This window comes from Oenanthe melanoleuca, chromosome 3 (assembly GCF_029582105.1).
Source record: "Oenanthe melanoleuca isolate GR-GAL-2019-014 chromosome 3, OMel1.0, whole genome shotgun sequence".
Taxonomy (NCBI): domain Eukaryota; kingdom Metazoa; phylum Chordata; class Aves; order Passeriformes; family Muscicapidae; genus Oenanthe; species Oenanthe melanoleuca.
Window position 1 is genome coordinate 89,000,704 of NC_079336.1, and position 13,459 is coordinate 89,014,162.

Genomic DNA, 13,459 nt, shown 5'->3' on the forward strand with positions numbered 1-13,459 from the left:
ACAGCCCTCAGTTCTCTTGCATCCTGCCTGATACAGGTTAGTCTCTGCTCTATAAAGATGCCTTTGGAGTGCCCTTCTGTGGCACTGTAGCTCAGCTGGAAGTCAACAGCTAATTGACTCTGAAGAAACCTTTTATGCAACAGGAAGGCAAAACATCCTGACAAGCTCAGTACTTGCTCTGGGGGTAAACAGGTCATTTACCTGTTTTCAGTAAAATTTTGCTGGTGGTGAAACTTGCTAAGCACCCATGTGAGTGTACTTCTATTTATAAAACTCGAGTGTAAAACTTCTTGTGCACAAATACATAAGTGAGAACAACAAATACAGCTCAGTAATATTTCCTAGAGATCAGATAAAATAGCAGGGCAGTGCCCTGGAGTCCAGTAAAGTGCTAGGATCAGTGGTCTCTAAGTGTGGCTTGCTTGAACTGGGCTTGGTTGAACACTGGAGTGATAGGTTCTCTTCAGGAAGGTTAGAGACATGGATTTAAATGTCCCTATGCAAAAGAAATGGCTTTATGCAGAAGGAATAATTAGAGTCCATTTTGCTTATCCTGAGTCTTGCAATCATTTAACTATTATGTAAAATCTGGAGGCTTTTCTTTTATTTATGTTTTCGAATAAAGCAGTAACCTTATCTACTGTTTGCATGAAGTTTGTTCTGCTAGCCTTCCAAACAAGGCAAATGAAGGGCTATTTTCTGGATCAATTGGGCATAAGAATTGGGCATAATGCTGAGCAGCATGGTGGGAAGTGTGTTTGTGTCCAGAAGCAGAAAGCTTGCTCAGGAGCACCAGCGGTGAAAACTGAGCTACACGGAAATTAAATAAAATGCTTTTTCCAGGGATCACTATTTTGTTTCTAGACACCTCTGTCCATGTCACATGTAACATCTTTCACCTTCAGAACGATATAAAACCCCTCAAAGCAGCTGACAAAAATGTAACTCCAGAACTGGAGGCAACACTCACATGCCATGAAGTACCATAATTAGGGCAGTTTTCCTTGCTGAGGGGTCAGGGCTCCCAGTCTGAGTGTGCTGCTGGGAGACCTTACCTGCACTGCCTTTGGAAGCTGGCAGTACTTTTGTGCTATGCTGCACAATCCTTTGCATGCAGCACCTTGCTCTGAATTCCCACACAGCTCCTTGTGTGGGGTTCTGCTGTGATGTACAGCAGATATATCCAGAATATCCAAAGTCCATCACATCTGGATTACATGTATTTTTGTGGATTTGCTAGCAGGATGAAGGACCCACTTCCTGTGACCCTATAAGTTAGAAATAAGAGATGGTGTTTTTTTTTCACAAATCTACTTTACTAGTTATAATATTGTGATCAGAGCTGACTTTCCAAAATATTCTAGGCAATTTTTATGAGCTAGTAAAATCACCAGATCTCCCCTCTAAAATAAATTGCCAATAAGTCCCCAAGAATCTGGTGCAAATATTCAGCCTGAGGCTTCCTTACTCACTTACTTTTGTTGTATTTCTTTCATTGAGATACTCTTACTGGATAAAGCCTTAGGTAAATTTTTTGAGTCATAATCCCCTTAATATCCAAAGTTGTTATGAGAGGGAACATGAAAAGCTAAGAAAGCAATAATTTCAGGAATTGGTTTCTTTATGGCTTTTCTATTAACTTTTTCCTGGCAATCATGCCAATTAATTTGGTATAGTTCTCTTTTTAAAACACACACACACACACACACACACACACACACAATCACAGAAAGTTTACATAAATTGTTGTGAGGGGTCACTTATTCTATATTTGTTTCCAATATAAACAATTTAGAAAAATACACTAACATAATGATTTTTTCACAATTTTACTCACCCTTTTATGTGATGGGGCAATTAATCTTTTTGGGCAAATGATTACAAAAATATTAATCTGCTGAGAATTTTAGAAATAGAGCAGCTTTTACATCCAGTCTGCTCAAATGTAATGGAAATTTCATAATATTAATTTTAGCTGTTTTATGTGAAGGGATCATACAAAATAATTTTCTCACCAGTCACAGCCCTAAGAGCATCTGGTTCTATTTGGTGCCTGGGGTATTACATCTGGGGTATATTTATATTTGCTGTGCAAAGGGGAAAATATGGGCCAATCATACCCTGTATTTCCTACCTATATTTTCCTTGGAGCCAGAGTCCAGCTTTTAATGTTCCCTCTACCAACAGAAAATAAAACATAAAACTATACAAGCCCATGGCTGAGTTTCCTTGCATGCTTAACATCAGTAGCAGGACACAACAGAAAAGACCTTCCTTCTAGAGGAGCATATAGATTAGGAACCACTTTAAAGCTGAAAAGATGAGCATGACCCTGTAGCCTGTTCTCCTGCCAACACAGTCCATAACTGCCAGTCAAAGATTAAATCACCAAGCCCTGAATTTCAAGATCACACTTTAAAGAAAACAGAAGGAAGTGCCTTCAAGGATGGATCTGCTGAGCAATGCCAATGCATGATGCATCTGAATGGCAGGAATTTATGCTTCTTCCTGCCCAAATAATACCTTATGAAAACTGGGCTCTGCTCACCCAGCTTTCTGCCTGCATGGTGTTAGTGATATCTTTGTCACAGCAGCAAGAACAAGCTACTGAGTAAATAAAGAAAGAAATAAATAAAGACTACCAAATGCTATCATTCTTTAAAAAAATCTGTAACATCCTTTCCAGACATATCTCTAGGTAGCTGAACACAGTTTGCCAGAAAACAGTCTCTTGTGCATATTTGAAAATAATTCATAGATTTCATTACACTTTCATGGCTAAAGCCAGGTAGAGTAGAGTCTGGTGGTTTTAAAACATAGATGATACTTAATGTTCTCCTTTTTCATCACCTCATTTGTATTCTTTATTTCTGCTAGCAAGTTCTTTCATTAGCTCTGCATGATACTTATTTAGTATTGCCAGGGCTATTTTCTCTTGTTTTCTCTTTGTCTGTTTTGTTTTGTTTCTTCCAAATCTTATTTGTAGATTACTCAAAAAGAAAAGTACTAATGTTATTTTAGACAATTTCCAGTGTCCTCTGTTGATATTTTATTTTATTTTATTTTATTTTATTTTATTTTATTTTATTTTATTTTATTTTATTTTATTTTATTTTATTTTATTTTATTTTATTTTATTTTCGGGTTGTTGTGTAGGTCTGTGTCACTAATTCCAGAGTTCCCTAAAATGTGAATATAGTACTTCACAAACAAAAAAAGTCCTCAACTCCTCAAGACATGGTTTTAAAGCAAGCTTACTGACTCAAGGAAAACTCCCTTTAGAGTCAGCACAAACTTTGGCCATTCTCATCAGGCCTGAGGTGTGCAGTCATATGTATCTTTTTTGCTTTCAAAATATTTCCTGCTTTTTCCAGTCTGCAAGACAGTATGGAGATTAGGTTTCTATCTCATAAGTTATCAGTAACACCATAAAAATCAGTTGCATGGTTGATACTATTGGGTGTGGACAGACAGATATGAAACCTTGATGTTCTCATTGTCAGCCTCCTGTTTTGAAGAAACCACAATGGCAAAAATGGAAAACAAATTACAAACCAGCAATTTTGTAAAACATTTTGGTGATTACAGAAAAGTATTTTGTAATCATCCCAAAGCACTACTAGCTGTCCATCAAGGAGATAAGCAATTCAAAGTAGTTGTAAGTTTTTTTCTGTGCATAAATAATCCATAATAATGGTGGCATATGGCAATTCACATTTATCATTGGTGAGAATGGCACTGAAAGTTAGTTATAATCATTGCTTCTGAAGCTCTCCAAGCATAATAGATTTGTGGAAACAAATATGAAAAAAACAGTGACAGAACATGTGATAAATAAATCCCATCAGGTCTGATAACACGACACAAGCAGGGAGGAAACCCACTGGGAGACTTGCAAGTCAGTAAAGAAGAATACACATTCACAATATTAATTACAGCAGTGAATGCTTTACAGGTTCTAAAACAACTTCCCTCTTGCTGCAAGTGGATAAATAGATAAGGCTTGCTAGCAATGGAAAGAATTAGAATGTAATTAAGATTGACAACTGAGCTGCATGAAAATATATGAGCACGTGTAAACATTTTTTCTAGTAATTGATGAGGTGAGAAACAATGTTTTTTTCTGCTGAATAAATAATTTGCCATGGTGTAGGACAGATGCTCATGGTAGATATAGTAACTTGCTAGTGAGGTAGAAGTCATTAATCCTGTGTGGTGCAGCTGACACGCTGGAGGGAAGGGATGCTGTCCAGAAGGACCTTGGCACACTTGGGAGGTGTCACTCAACACTAGCTCTCAGCCCAGAAAGCCAACCAAATCCTGGGCTGCATCCAAAGGAGCATGGCCAGCAGGACAAAGGAGGTGATTCTCTCCCTCTACTTGCTCTGGTGAGTCCCCTACCTGCAGTGCTGCATCCAGCTCTGGGGACCCCCACACAAGAAGGACATGGAAGTCCAGAGAGGGAGTAAGATGATAACAGGGCTGGAGAAGCTGCCCTAAAAAGACAGGCTGAAAAAGTTGGGGCTGTTCAGCTCAGAAGTCATAGCAACCTTACAGTATCTGAAGAGGCCCTACAGGGAAGATGGAGAGGGACTATTTTTCAGGAACTGTAGTGATAGGACAAGAGGGAATGGGTAAAACTTAGAAAGAGGGGAAATTTAATTTAGATATTAGCAAGAAATCCTTTGCTGTGGGGGTGGTGAGGCACTGGAACAGGTGGCTCAGAGAAGCTGTGGATTGTGAACAGCTCCAAACCCTGGAGCTGTTCAAGGCCAGGTTGGATGCAGCTTTGAGCAACCTGGTCTAGTAGGAGGTGTCCCTGTTCATGGCAGGTGGGCTGGGAGCAGATGGTCTTTAGGGTCGCTGCCAGCCCTTAACACTGATTCTGTGATTCTGTGATTCTGCAGTGCATATTCTAATTACTCTCTGTATGCTTAACTCATTTCAGGATGTGAATTAGAAGAGATCACATATTTTTCAATGGGTCTGTTTCAGGACTTTGCCATTTTCAGAGGCAGAGGGCTGAGTATCACTCAGCTGTGAGTGCCTCCTGCCTATTGCCTTCTCCCCAGTGCTGGGAGGGTGTGTTTTCAGCATGGTCACTTGGAGCAGCCTGGCATCCTTGCTGCCTGTGAAGAACATGATCTGCCTTCTAGTTTGCTCCAAAGAGAGGCAGGCTGTGTGCCATTAGTCCCTCATTTTGTTAAAATTCCCACAGCAGGATACAAATAATGGTTTAATGGTGAAATACGGTGACATGGCTTGGCCTTAATGTCATAATTATCCATAAAGAACTGACAGAGATCTTTTAATGTCTCCAAAGAAGTCAAGAGACAAGTAATTTGTAAGTCTTGCTGAATAAGTAAAATGAACCTTAAAATTAACTTACTATGTAAGTCCAGTAGTGTTTCTGAGAAGCTTTCTAGTGATAAAACTTAGCAGTAGCAGAGGTTTATCCTTGGCTTCAACTGGGTGTACAGTTTGGGCAAATTCTGAAGAGAGGCAGAGGTTTCCTGCTAGCATGTGATGAGGAAGAGGGGATGCTGTGTTCAGCAGGTCCCAAAGTCTATAGCAATACACTGTTTGATCACAGGCACAGGTCCCCTGTGTCCAGTTAAACAGATGCCCACATGAATAAGCTGCTGTTGAAGTCAGTGAGACTGGAACCCTTGTCATAACAGTCCCTTGGGAATGTAGAAATTCTCAGCAACTAAATAAGATTGAATCAGGCAGGAACCTGTGGTGCCTCCCATTACACAGCTGGTTAAAGGAGAAGAGCATTTATTGCTCACAGGGGTGGGGGCTTAGCAGAAGCTTCTTGCTCTGGGCTCAAAGCCAGTGTTCTTCATGACCTCCCAGGGAGGGGATGGCTCCTGAATTAGGAAGAGGAACAGAAATCATTAGTGGCAGGTAAGAGTACTTTTTACTTGAGACTTTTAAATTGGTCTTTATAGGTCTTTATTCTCTGGAATAACTATTTCCTTGCAAGTGACCTTGTGTCCTATCAAAGCTACGTTTAGCTCATCTGCAGCTGTTACTTCCATGAATATGGGATTGCAATGTTTGTCATGCAACTTTGACTTCCTCTGCATGCTGCATGTCTGTCTCTCTTGGCTGAGCCTACTTTTAACATTTCAAAGAGTTGATCAGCTTCCAGCAGCCACCGTCTGTGAGTATTCTGGTCATCCCAAACTCATGTCAATACATTTTTAGACAGCATTTGACAGTCCTGTACTTTGTGAGTTTTTCTTATGTTAGAGTGAAATACACAAATCTGCTTATACTTAATCTTAGAAATTTTTTTTCAATTTTTTCAGATAAATCTCCTTGGCTCAGCAGCAAATCCATTTGCTTGCAAGGCTGGAGATCTGTATTTCAGCCCCTTTTATTACTTAATTTTGTCTGTGTCAGTTAGTAGGATGTTTTGTCAGTGCTGCATTTAAGTGTGTTTGTTTAGCAAAGCTCAGGCCTGGTGCATCAAGCTGGTCAAATGTCAGTTCCAAATTTGAGGGCAAAATGGTCACATACACTATTCAAACAATGTGTGGTGTACATTGCAAAAAAACCAAAAAAACCACCATAGTGGTGGGCATAACTCCATAGAATAAAGGCTGGTGCAGTAAAAGGCCTCCAAAAAACAGAAGTGGCTGTACACAATAGTTTTTTATTGTAGACTACAAAAAGAATTACTGGTTTTCTTGAGGAATTTGAAGATTGCTGCTGTGTGTGGAGTGTTATATCCCTGCTAGAAATGAGAATGTGCAGCTCAAGTCCACTCAAAGTAAGTGGTAAGACGAGGATCCAGCTGAGGATTGCATCTGGGATCACAATAGGTGGAAAATATCAGCCAACTGAAAGTAGTCACTGGAGGTATTTACTAGGTAATTAATGGAAATAACTGCTTTCCCAGAGACAGCTCTTCAGGTCTTAAGGTTAAGGCACCAATGCAGTCATTTCTGGAGAGGATCTCAAAATGGTTTCTTCCCATTGGGTGGAATCCCTAAATTAAAGGACTGCTCCAAACCCTCCTGAAGCTATTGGAAGGCTTCCCATGGATTTCAATTTGTAAGCAATAAATATGACCCTTTTAAAGCTTTTAATAATAATTCCTTCACTCAAGGAAAAACAAAATCTGATTCCAAATATTTAGATTGCTAAAGAAAGGCATGTAGTACTATTTTCCACAGTATTTTATGGAGACACATGTCAGCATGGAGGAAAATGTTCACGCCTGTTTTCCCATAGGATGTTCTAAGAAATCCTGTGAAACTATTCTTTTCCATGAGATAGAAACAGCCAGTGTTTATGTAGGCTGATGATTAAGAAATCTGCTGGAGAGAAAGGAGAAAAGATTATGGTGTTGGTTTGCTTTTTTTTTTTTTTTTTTTTTGGGGGGGGGGTTGCGTATTCAATATTAAAATTATTACTTATATATTTTAAATATAAATAAATATTTAATTATTTATTTAAATATGAATATTAATATTTTGGTGCGAGAATTTTTCATCTCTGAGCATTCCCTGAGTGAGGGAGTACCAGTAATCAGAAGCAGACGCTTCTCTTGTGTTTGAGTATTGGGACTGTGTTGATGAAGCCAACCCTGTGACCGAAGATCTGCTTGCCAGAGGTTGTTGGGCAGGGCCCAGCTGCTCTCATTACCTCGACAAGTGCTCTGCTGGTTCCCAGGGATGGGCAGCAATGAGCTACAGCTCGCTCTGAAATAGCAGAGGCAGCTTCCTGCCCTGTGCTGCATCTTGTGGAGACTTGTGGACACACTGGACGAGAGTGGTGTGATTGATGTTGTTGAAATTGGAGTCCTGAGGAACTCAACATTACACTCATTTGTATTATGTCGCATTGATATGGAGAAGCGTTAAAATAAGTGACTTCTAAAGTGTTTGCTGATGGTGCTGCTGATTTAAGCGGGATTATAGCCCATTAAACACCCGATGTATGACTATCTTTGGCCATTTTACAGATACAGCCTCTGGCTTTAAATGCTTGAGACTTACACCCATTTGTTACAGTGAGTAATTTTTTAGACTTTTTAGAGTGGTTGTGGGAGCAGTTTTTGGTTTCTCTTGGTAAATCCTCTTCTAGGATTTGTCTTCATGCTCTTCACCTCAGTGTGAACAAGTGACCCATGGATAGTATCACAGGTGACAGATGACTGGGAAACAGGGGAGTTAGCCCACGGCAAAGACAGCAAGGATAATTTCAGGCTTTTTAGTGGCAGAAAGCACAGTTGAAGCAGCATTTCTGATGTATCTATCAGACTGAAATGGAAGAAGGCGGTGCGCAGGCGGTGCGTGCGATAGGAGAGCAGCTACCATCCCTGACTCCTAGATCCCACCTAGTTAACTCCTTGCAGCAACACACCAGGGCTGCCAAGCACCGGGTTAAAATCAGGCCGAGCCGGCAAGGACGGAGCCGCCTGCCCCTTCAGCCCCGCGCCGTGCTCCGGCGAGCGCCGAGGTGTCCCCGCTTGTCCCCCCTCTCCTGATAATTCGGTGACATTTCGGACAGTTCAAAAGTTCACGGGGAGGCTCTGGCGAGGCGACCGGGTGTGGGGCTGGAGCGGGGACCGCCGGCAGGTCCAGCCTCGCCTGCGGGGCTGGCCGGTGCCTTCTCCTCCTCCCTCTCTCCCTCCTCTCCCCTCGCTCGTTTCCAGGCGAGACCTTGCTCTCCGCAGGTACTGCTTTGCCTCCCCCCGGCCGCCCTGCAGCATCTGCCGCCCAGGCTGCGCGGAGGGGCGCGGAGGGGCGCGCAGCCCCGGCGGGCCGGGAGCGGCTCCCCCCGCCGGCGGGGGGCGCGGAAGGGGGCGCGGAGGGGCGGGGGGGCGAGCAGCGGTGCGGCTGCTCGCCGCCCCACAAAAGGCACCGCCGGCTCGGGCGCTCCGCACGCCCCGCGCAGCACGGACACGCACACACACACACGCACACACACACACACAGGCGCTCGCACCCGCACGGACACACTCGCTCGCACTCGCACACTCGGGAGCGCCGCGATGTGCGATGCGCGATGCGCGACGTGAGGCACCTCGCCCGCCGCGGGGCCGGGGGGAGCCGGCGGGAGCCGCGTTGCCAGCCCGCCCGCCCCTGCCGCTCCCTCTCCTCCAGACCCATCTATCAGCCTCTTCCTCTCCGTCTGCTCCTGCCTTTCTTTTATTTCCTTTTTTTTTTTTTTTTTTTTTTAATTTTTTTTTTTAAATTTGCTCTAACTGTATCTACCCAAGCATAGAAAAAATGCCTGCCCGTGGAGCGAGGAGAGGGCACCGGGTCGGTAAATAAGAAGTGAGTACGAGCACAATGGCGTGCCTCCCCGCTCCCAGCCCTGCGGATGCTGCATGCGCCCCCGCTTCCCCCGCGCCGGACCCCGCGATGCTCCCCGCGGCGGCCCGGGGCTCCTTTGTACCTTGCCCGGCTCCTTTCCCCTCCCTTCCCGGCCGCGCTCCCGCCGCGCCCCGGCTCCGCCGCCGGCCGCCTCGCCCCCGCGGAGCATCCCAGCCGGCGGCAGCTCCCGGGGCTACCGGGGCCGCACGGCGGGAGGGGCGGCGGGGAGCGGCGGTGCCCGGTGCCCGCTCCTTTGTTCGCCGCCGGCGGCCGCGGCGGCTCGGCCGCGCTGGGAGCGCTCCCCGGCACCGGCCCTGGGCATCGGGAGGGCTCGGGGGCCGCCGCGGAGAGGAGGCGGCGCGGCACAGGGGCTCCCCCGCCGAGCTGCGGGACCGGGGGGCCGTGCCCGACCCCCGTGCCCGTGGGGCGGGGGCCGCAGCTGTGGGAGGCGTGACCGCGGCGAGCGTGGAGTGCCCGGCGCCCACCCCGCGGGCTGTGAGGGTGCCCCGGGTCCCCGCTCTGCCGGGCTGCGGCTTTCACTGTCCCCGCACCCCTGGTCCCGGAGCCCGCTGTGTGCCGGAGCCCGGCGGGCTCCCAGGCGGTGACTCTGCCAAGTACCACCGCCTTCCCTGCAGGGATGCATCCCATCCCCGCCGTCCTGTGGGAGACTTTCCTCTAGATTTAGATCTGAGCTTTTCCCACCAGCGGCTGGAAGAGCTGTCTTGGCCATTTAAAACGTCCCGGTTATTCAAAACAATTTATATATAGCTTGTGTGGTCACTGCTGTGACCATCTTCTCACGGAAGACCTTTACCTGCACTTGATGTGGAGGATTTTTTTTTTTTTTTTAGTACCCATGTAGTTACTGGTAGTCACATGAGTTATCCAAGTACTTGATTAACACATTCAGCCACTTTTCCTAACCCAGTGGGTTTTTGTAGCTGTAAATAGAAAAACCTGCTCTAACGAACGCACAGCTCTTCCAGTAAGCACACATGTGTTGTACCACTGCTTTCTGAAAGGTGCAATCAATAAACAATTAGCCCATTAAGACCGGTATGATGAGCAATTTCTGCTTTTCACGGTTGTGTCTGAGGAGTTTAGAAATGATCACACAACTGTTCTCCGAGAGCATTTGTTGGAGCATAGGACAAAATGGGTGAGAAAGGCAAGGTTTTGTGTTTTCCTGATACTTCTGTAACACTGAGGTAGAACACAGCTGGAAAGCTGCTTAGCAGTGCTTGAGAGAACAGCAGACGTAAAGAATCTCTGCAGCAAATACTACCTTAGAGTAATTTAGTGAAATGCAAGGGTGTAGGGGAAATCTGCTTTTGGAAATGATTCAATATCACACAGGGGCAGACATAGGAAATATTGCATGTAAGACGGACACTACTACTCAGAGCAACATGTTGTAAGGTGTCATGTGATTAAGAGAAAGATTCAGCAATTTAAGAATTCCACTTAGAAGCAACAGAATTAGTATAATCTCGTGGCAAGAAATTTAGTTAGTGAAATCAGAGTGGCACTGTAAACATTAACTTTCTTTTTCTATTTTTGCCAGTGGCGGCACCTGACTTGCTGGATCCCAAATCGGCCACTCAGAACTCCAAACCAAGATTATCATTTTCCACCAAGCCTACCGTGCTCGCTTCACGGGAGGAGAGCGATTCAGCCATTAATGTTATGAAATGGAAGACAGTCTCAACAATTTTTCTGGTGGTAGTCGTGTATTTAATAATTGGAGCAACAGTGTTTAAAGCCCTGGAGCAGCCTCATGAGACCTCCCAGAGAACCACCATTGTGATTCAGAAGCAGACGTTTGTATCTCAGCATTCCTGTGTGAATGCAACAGAGCTTGATGAACTGATTCAGGTAATCCACACCAAACCCCTCATCACCTTGCCTTAGAGGAAACAAATTATATATGGCAGTACTGCAGTGATAAGGGGCAAAACCTTTATAAGCAAAGCTCTGTATTGGCTGAGCAATGTAACAAGTGTTAAGACCAGAAGTTGAGCATTTGCATTTTCATGCAAGGCCTCATGGTTGAAATGCTATTGCTATTTTTAGGTCCAGTATGCTTGGTAGAAGGCCTTTTCACTGAAGCCTCCCATTATGCTAATTAAATGATTATTCATCAGCAATATATATAATTAATAGTTCACAGAGGAATTGGTATATTGATTGTGCTTTACAAGTTCTGTCAATATTTGAAGTGCCTAATTCTGTGGAAGAAGCTACACTACACCATCCATTCCCTTAAAGGACTCCTAATTTACTGTGATTTTATCAAGCTAGCGTTCCTTCCAGCTGTATGTTTCTTTATATTGATTTTGTTTTAAGTACAGGAAAGTATCATGGACTTCCTACTTTGATCTTAAATCTCAATTTTCTCTGCTTCTTAAAGGCACATCCACAAATTATGTACATTGGTGTGTTCCTACTAACATGGATTTACCCTTGCAGGTCACTGCCTCAGAACCATGGGAGATATTTATTTGCAGTAGCACAGAACTAGATGTGGAGCCTTATAAATCCCCTTCCAACTTAAATCCCATGTTCTCATGAATATCCAGTGGCACTGGAGGGAATAGCAGAGGGCTGCCAGTTCTGGGCATGGGACAATGAAGTGGGAGACTAGAGTGAGCAGTCAAGAGTTGGAAAGGATACACTCCTTCCTTACAGTGATCATGGGGCTATTTGGGTCTACAGAGCCCAAGATGGGACAGGGAGAGCAGGAGAGGGTGTTGGGCACCCAGACTATGGGCAGCAGGAGCTCTGGAGCACACCAGGTGCACGGGCAGAAAGGATTTCTGAAAGTGTTTTTTGTCAGCAGATATGGCTGGGAGTTTAGAAGGTGATTTTACCTCTCTAGACCAATCTGCCTTGAGCATCAGCATGGACATGGCTTTTTTCAGTTTTAAATATAGAGTTCTGATGTGCTGAGTTATTTTTATGGTACACTACCTCTGAATTTTAAAGGTAAGCTGGGAAAATGTTTTGTATTTTGTGATTTCTTCCCTACATTGTTGCTAAAATGTGTTCCAAAACTGCTACCCTTTAAATGTCTGTCAGACAGCTCCTCTCTCCACGAGTCCAACCAGGCATGCCTGAGGAGATGCTGCCAATAATGATTTAGATGCTGTGTAATAACTGTGTTCCAGTGGTTTGACCAGCAGAATGTGAGATAATCTTTCAGAGAAATATACAAGCACATTCTGATGAAAAATAACTCTTGTAGCTACTATAAATATCCTCCTATGAAATTTTTAGGTCAGATACTGTACTTGTGAAGATAAAAAAAGAAATTTTTGAAGCCATATTATCTTACATCATCTGTGAGATTGACCTTAAGGCAAAAACTGTTGAAGTTTGCTCTGGAGTACTTAGATATTTTAGCATTTATGATTCTCTGCCCAGAAGCACAGATTGATAATAAAAAACCACTTCATCAGCATTCAACGCCCATTTGATGTTCTGTGTAAAATAAATGAGTTTCAGTGCAACCATCAGAGCACAGATAACCATATCAGCATCAGCTTCCATCTCTGCTAATGATCTTGCCACAACCAGAAAAACACAGGTGTGTGAAGGCAGGGGGAGATGACACAGCCTCCCACAGCACGTGGATGAGAGAGAATTGTGGGAAGAATTTGCTCTGCATGCTGTTGGGGTAAATGGAAAACTTAATTTGCCCTTGCTCCCTTCTGCTTCTCTGTAAAGAGCACCTTGATATGGAGGCAGGAATGTGCTGTTATTCTCCTTTCATAGGAGCAGAGCTGGGGCACAGGGAGCCTGTTTGGTGCTTTGCTTTATGCAGAATAAGTGTTAGTCAATGGCATCAAGTTAAGGGCTGGGAAATTCTGCTTGCCCAAGGTAAAATGGCAAAGCAATGGTAAAAAAGAGTCTTAAATTAATTTTTCTAGGTCTAGGCTGCTATCTTACCCATGGGGTCATATTTCTTCCCTAGTTGCCACTTTGTCACAAAAACTAAATTAGTGAGATACATTTTGTCTCCCTGGGGTTATGTCTGACTGCTATTACAATATAATGCAGTGTTTCTTCAGTTTTTGTTGGATGTCTGTACAAATAAAAATAAATAGTGCATGCAAGGAAAAAGT

At 44.1% G+C, this 13,459-nt stretch overlaps 1 protein-coding gene across 2 annotated transcripts in view; it reads left to right on the plus strand.

The window, feature by feature from the left end:
- Positions 1-13,459, plus strand: part of KCNK2 (potassium two pore domain channel subfamily K member 2) — a 103,158-nt gene that overhangs the window by 19,749 nt on the left and 69,950 nt on the right. The window contains exons 1-2 of one of the 2 annotated variants that reach the window (XM_056488579.1): positions 9,211-9,296; positions 10,900-11,210. In XM_056488579.1, coding sequence (XP_056344554.1) covers position 9,296; positions 10,900-11,210 — 312 coding nt within the window. In that variant the 5' untranslated portion in view covers positions 9,211-9,295. Of the gene's footprint in view, positions 1-9,210; positions 9,297-10,899; positions 11,211-13,459 lie in introns of those variants that run through there. The other variant, XM_056488578.1, reaches the window with a different exon arrangement.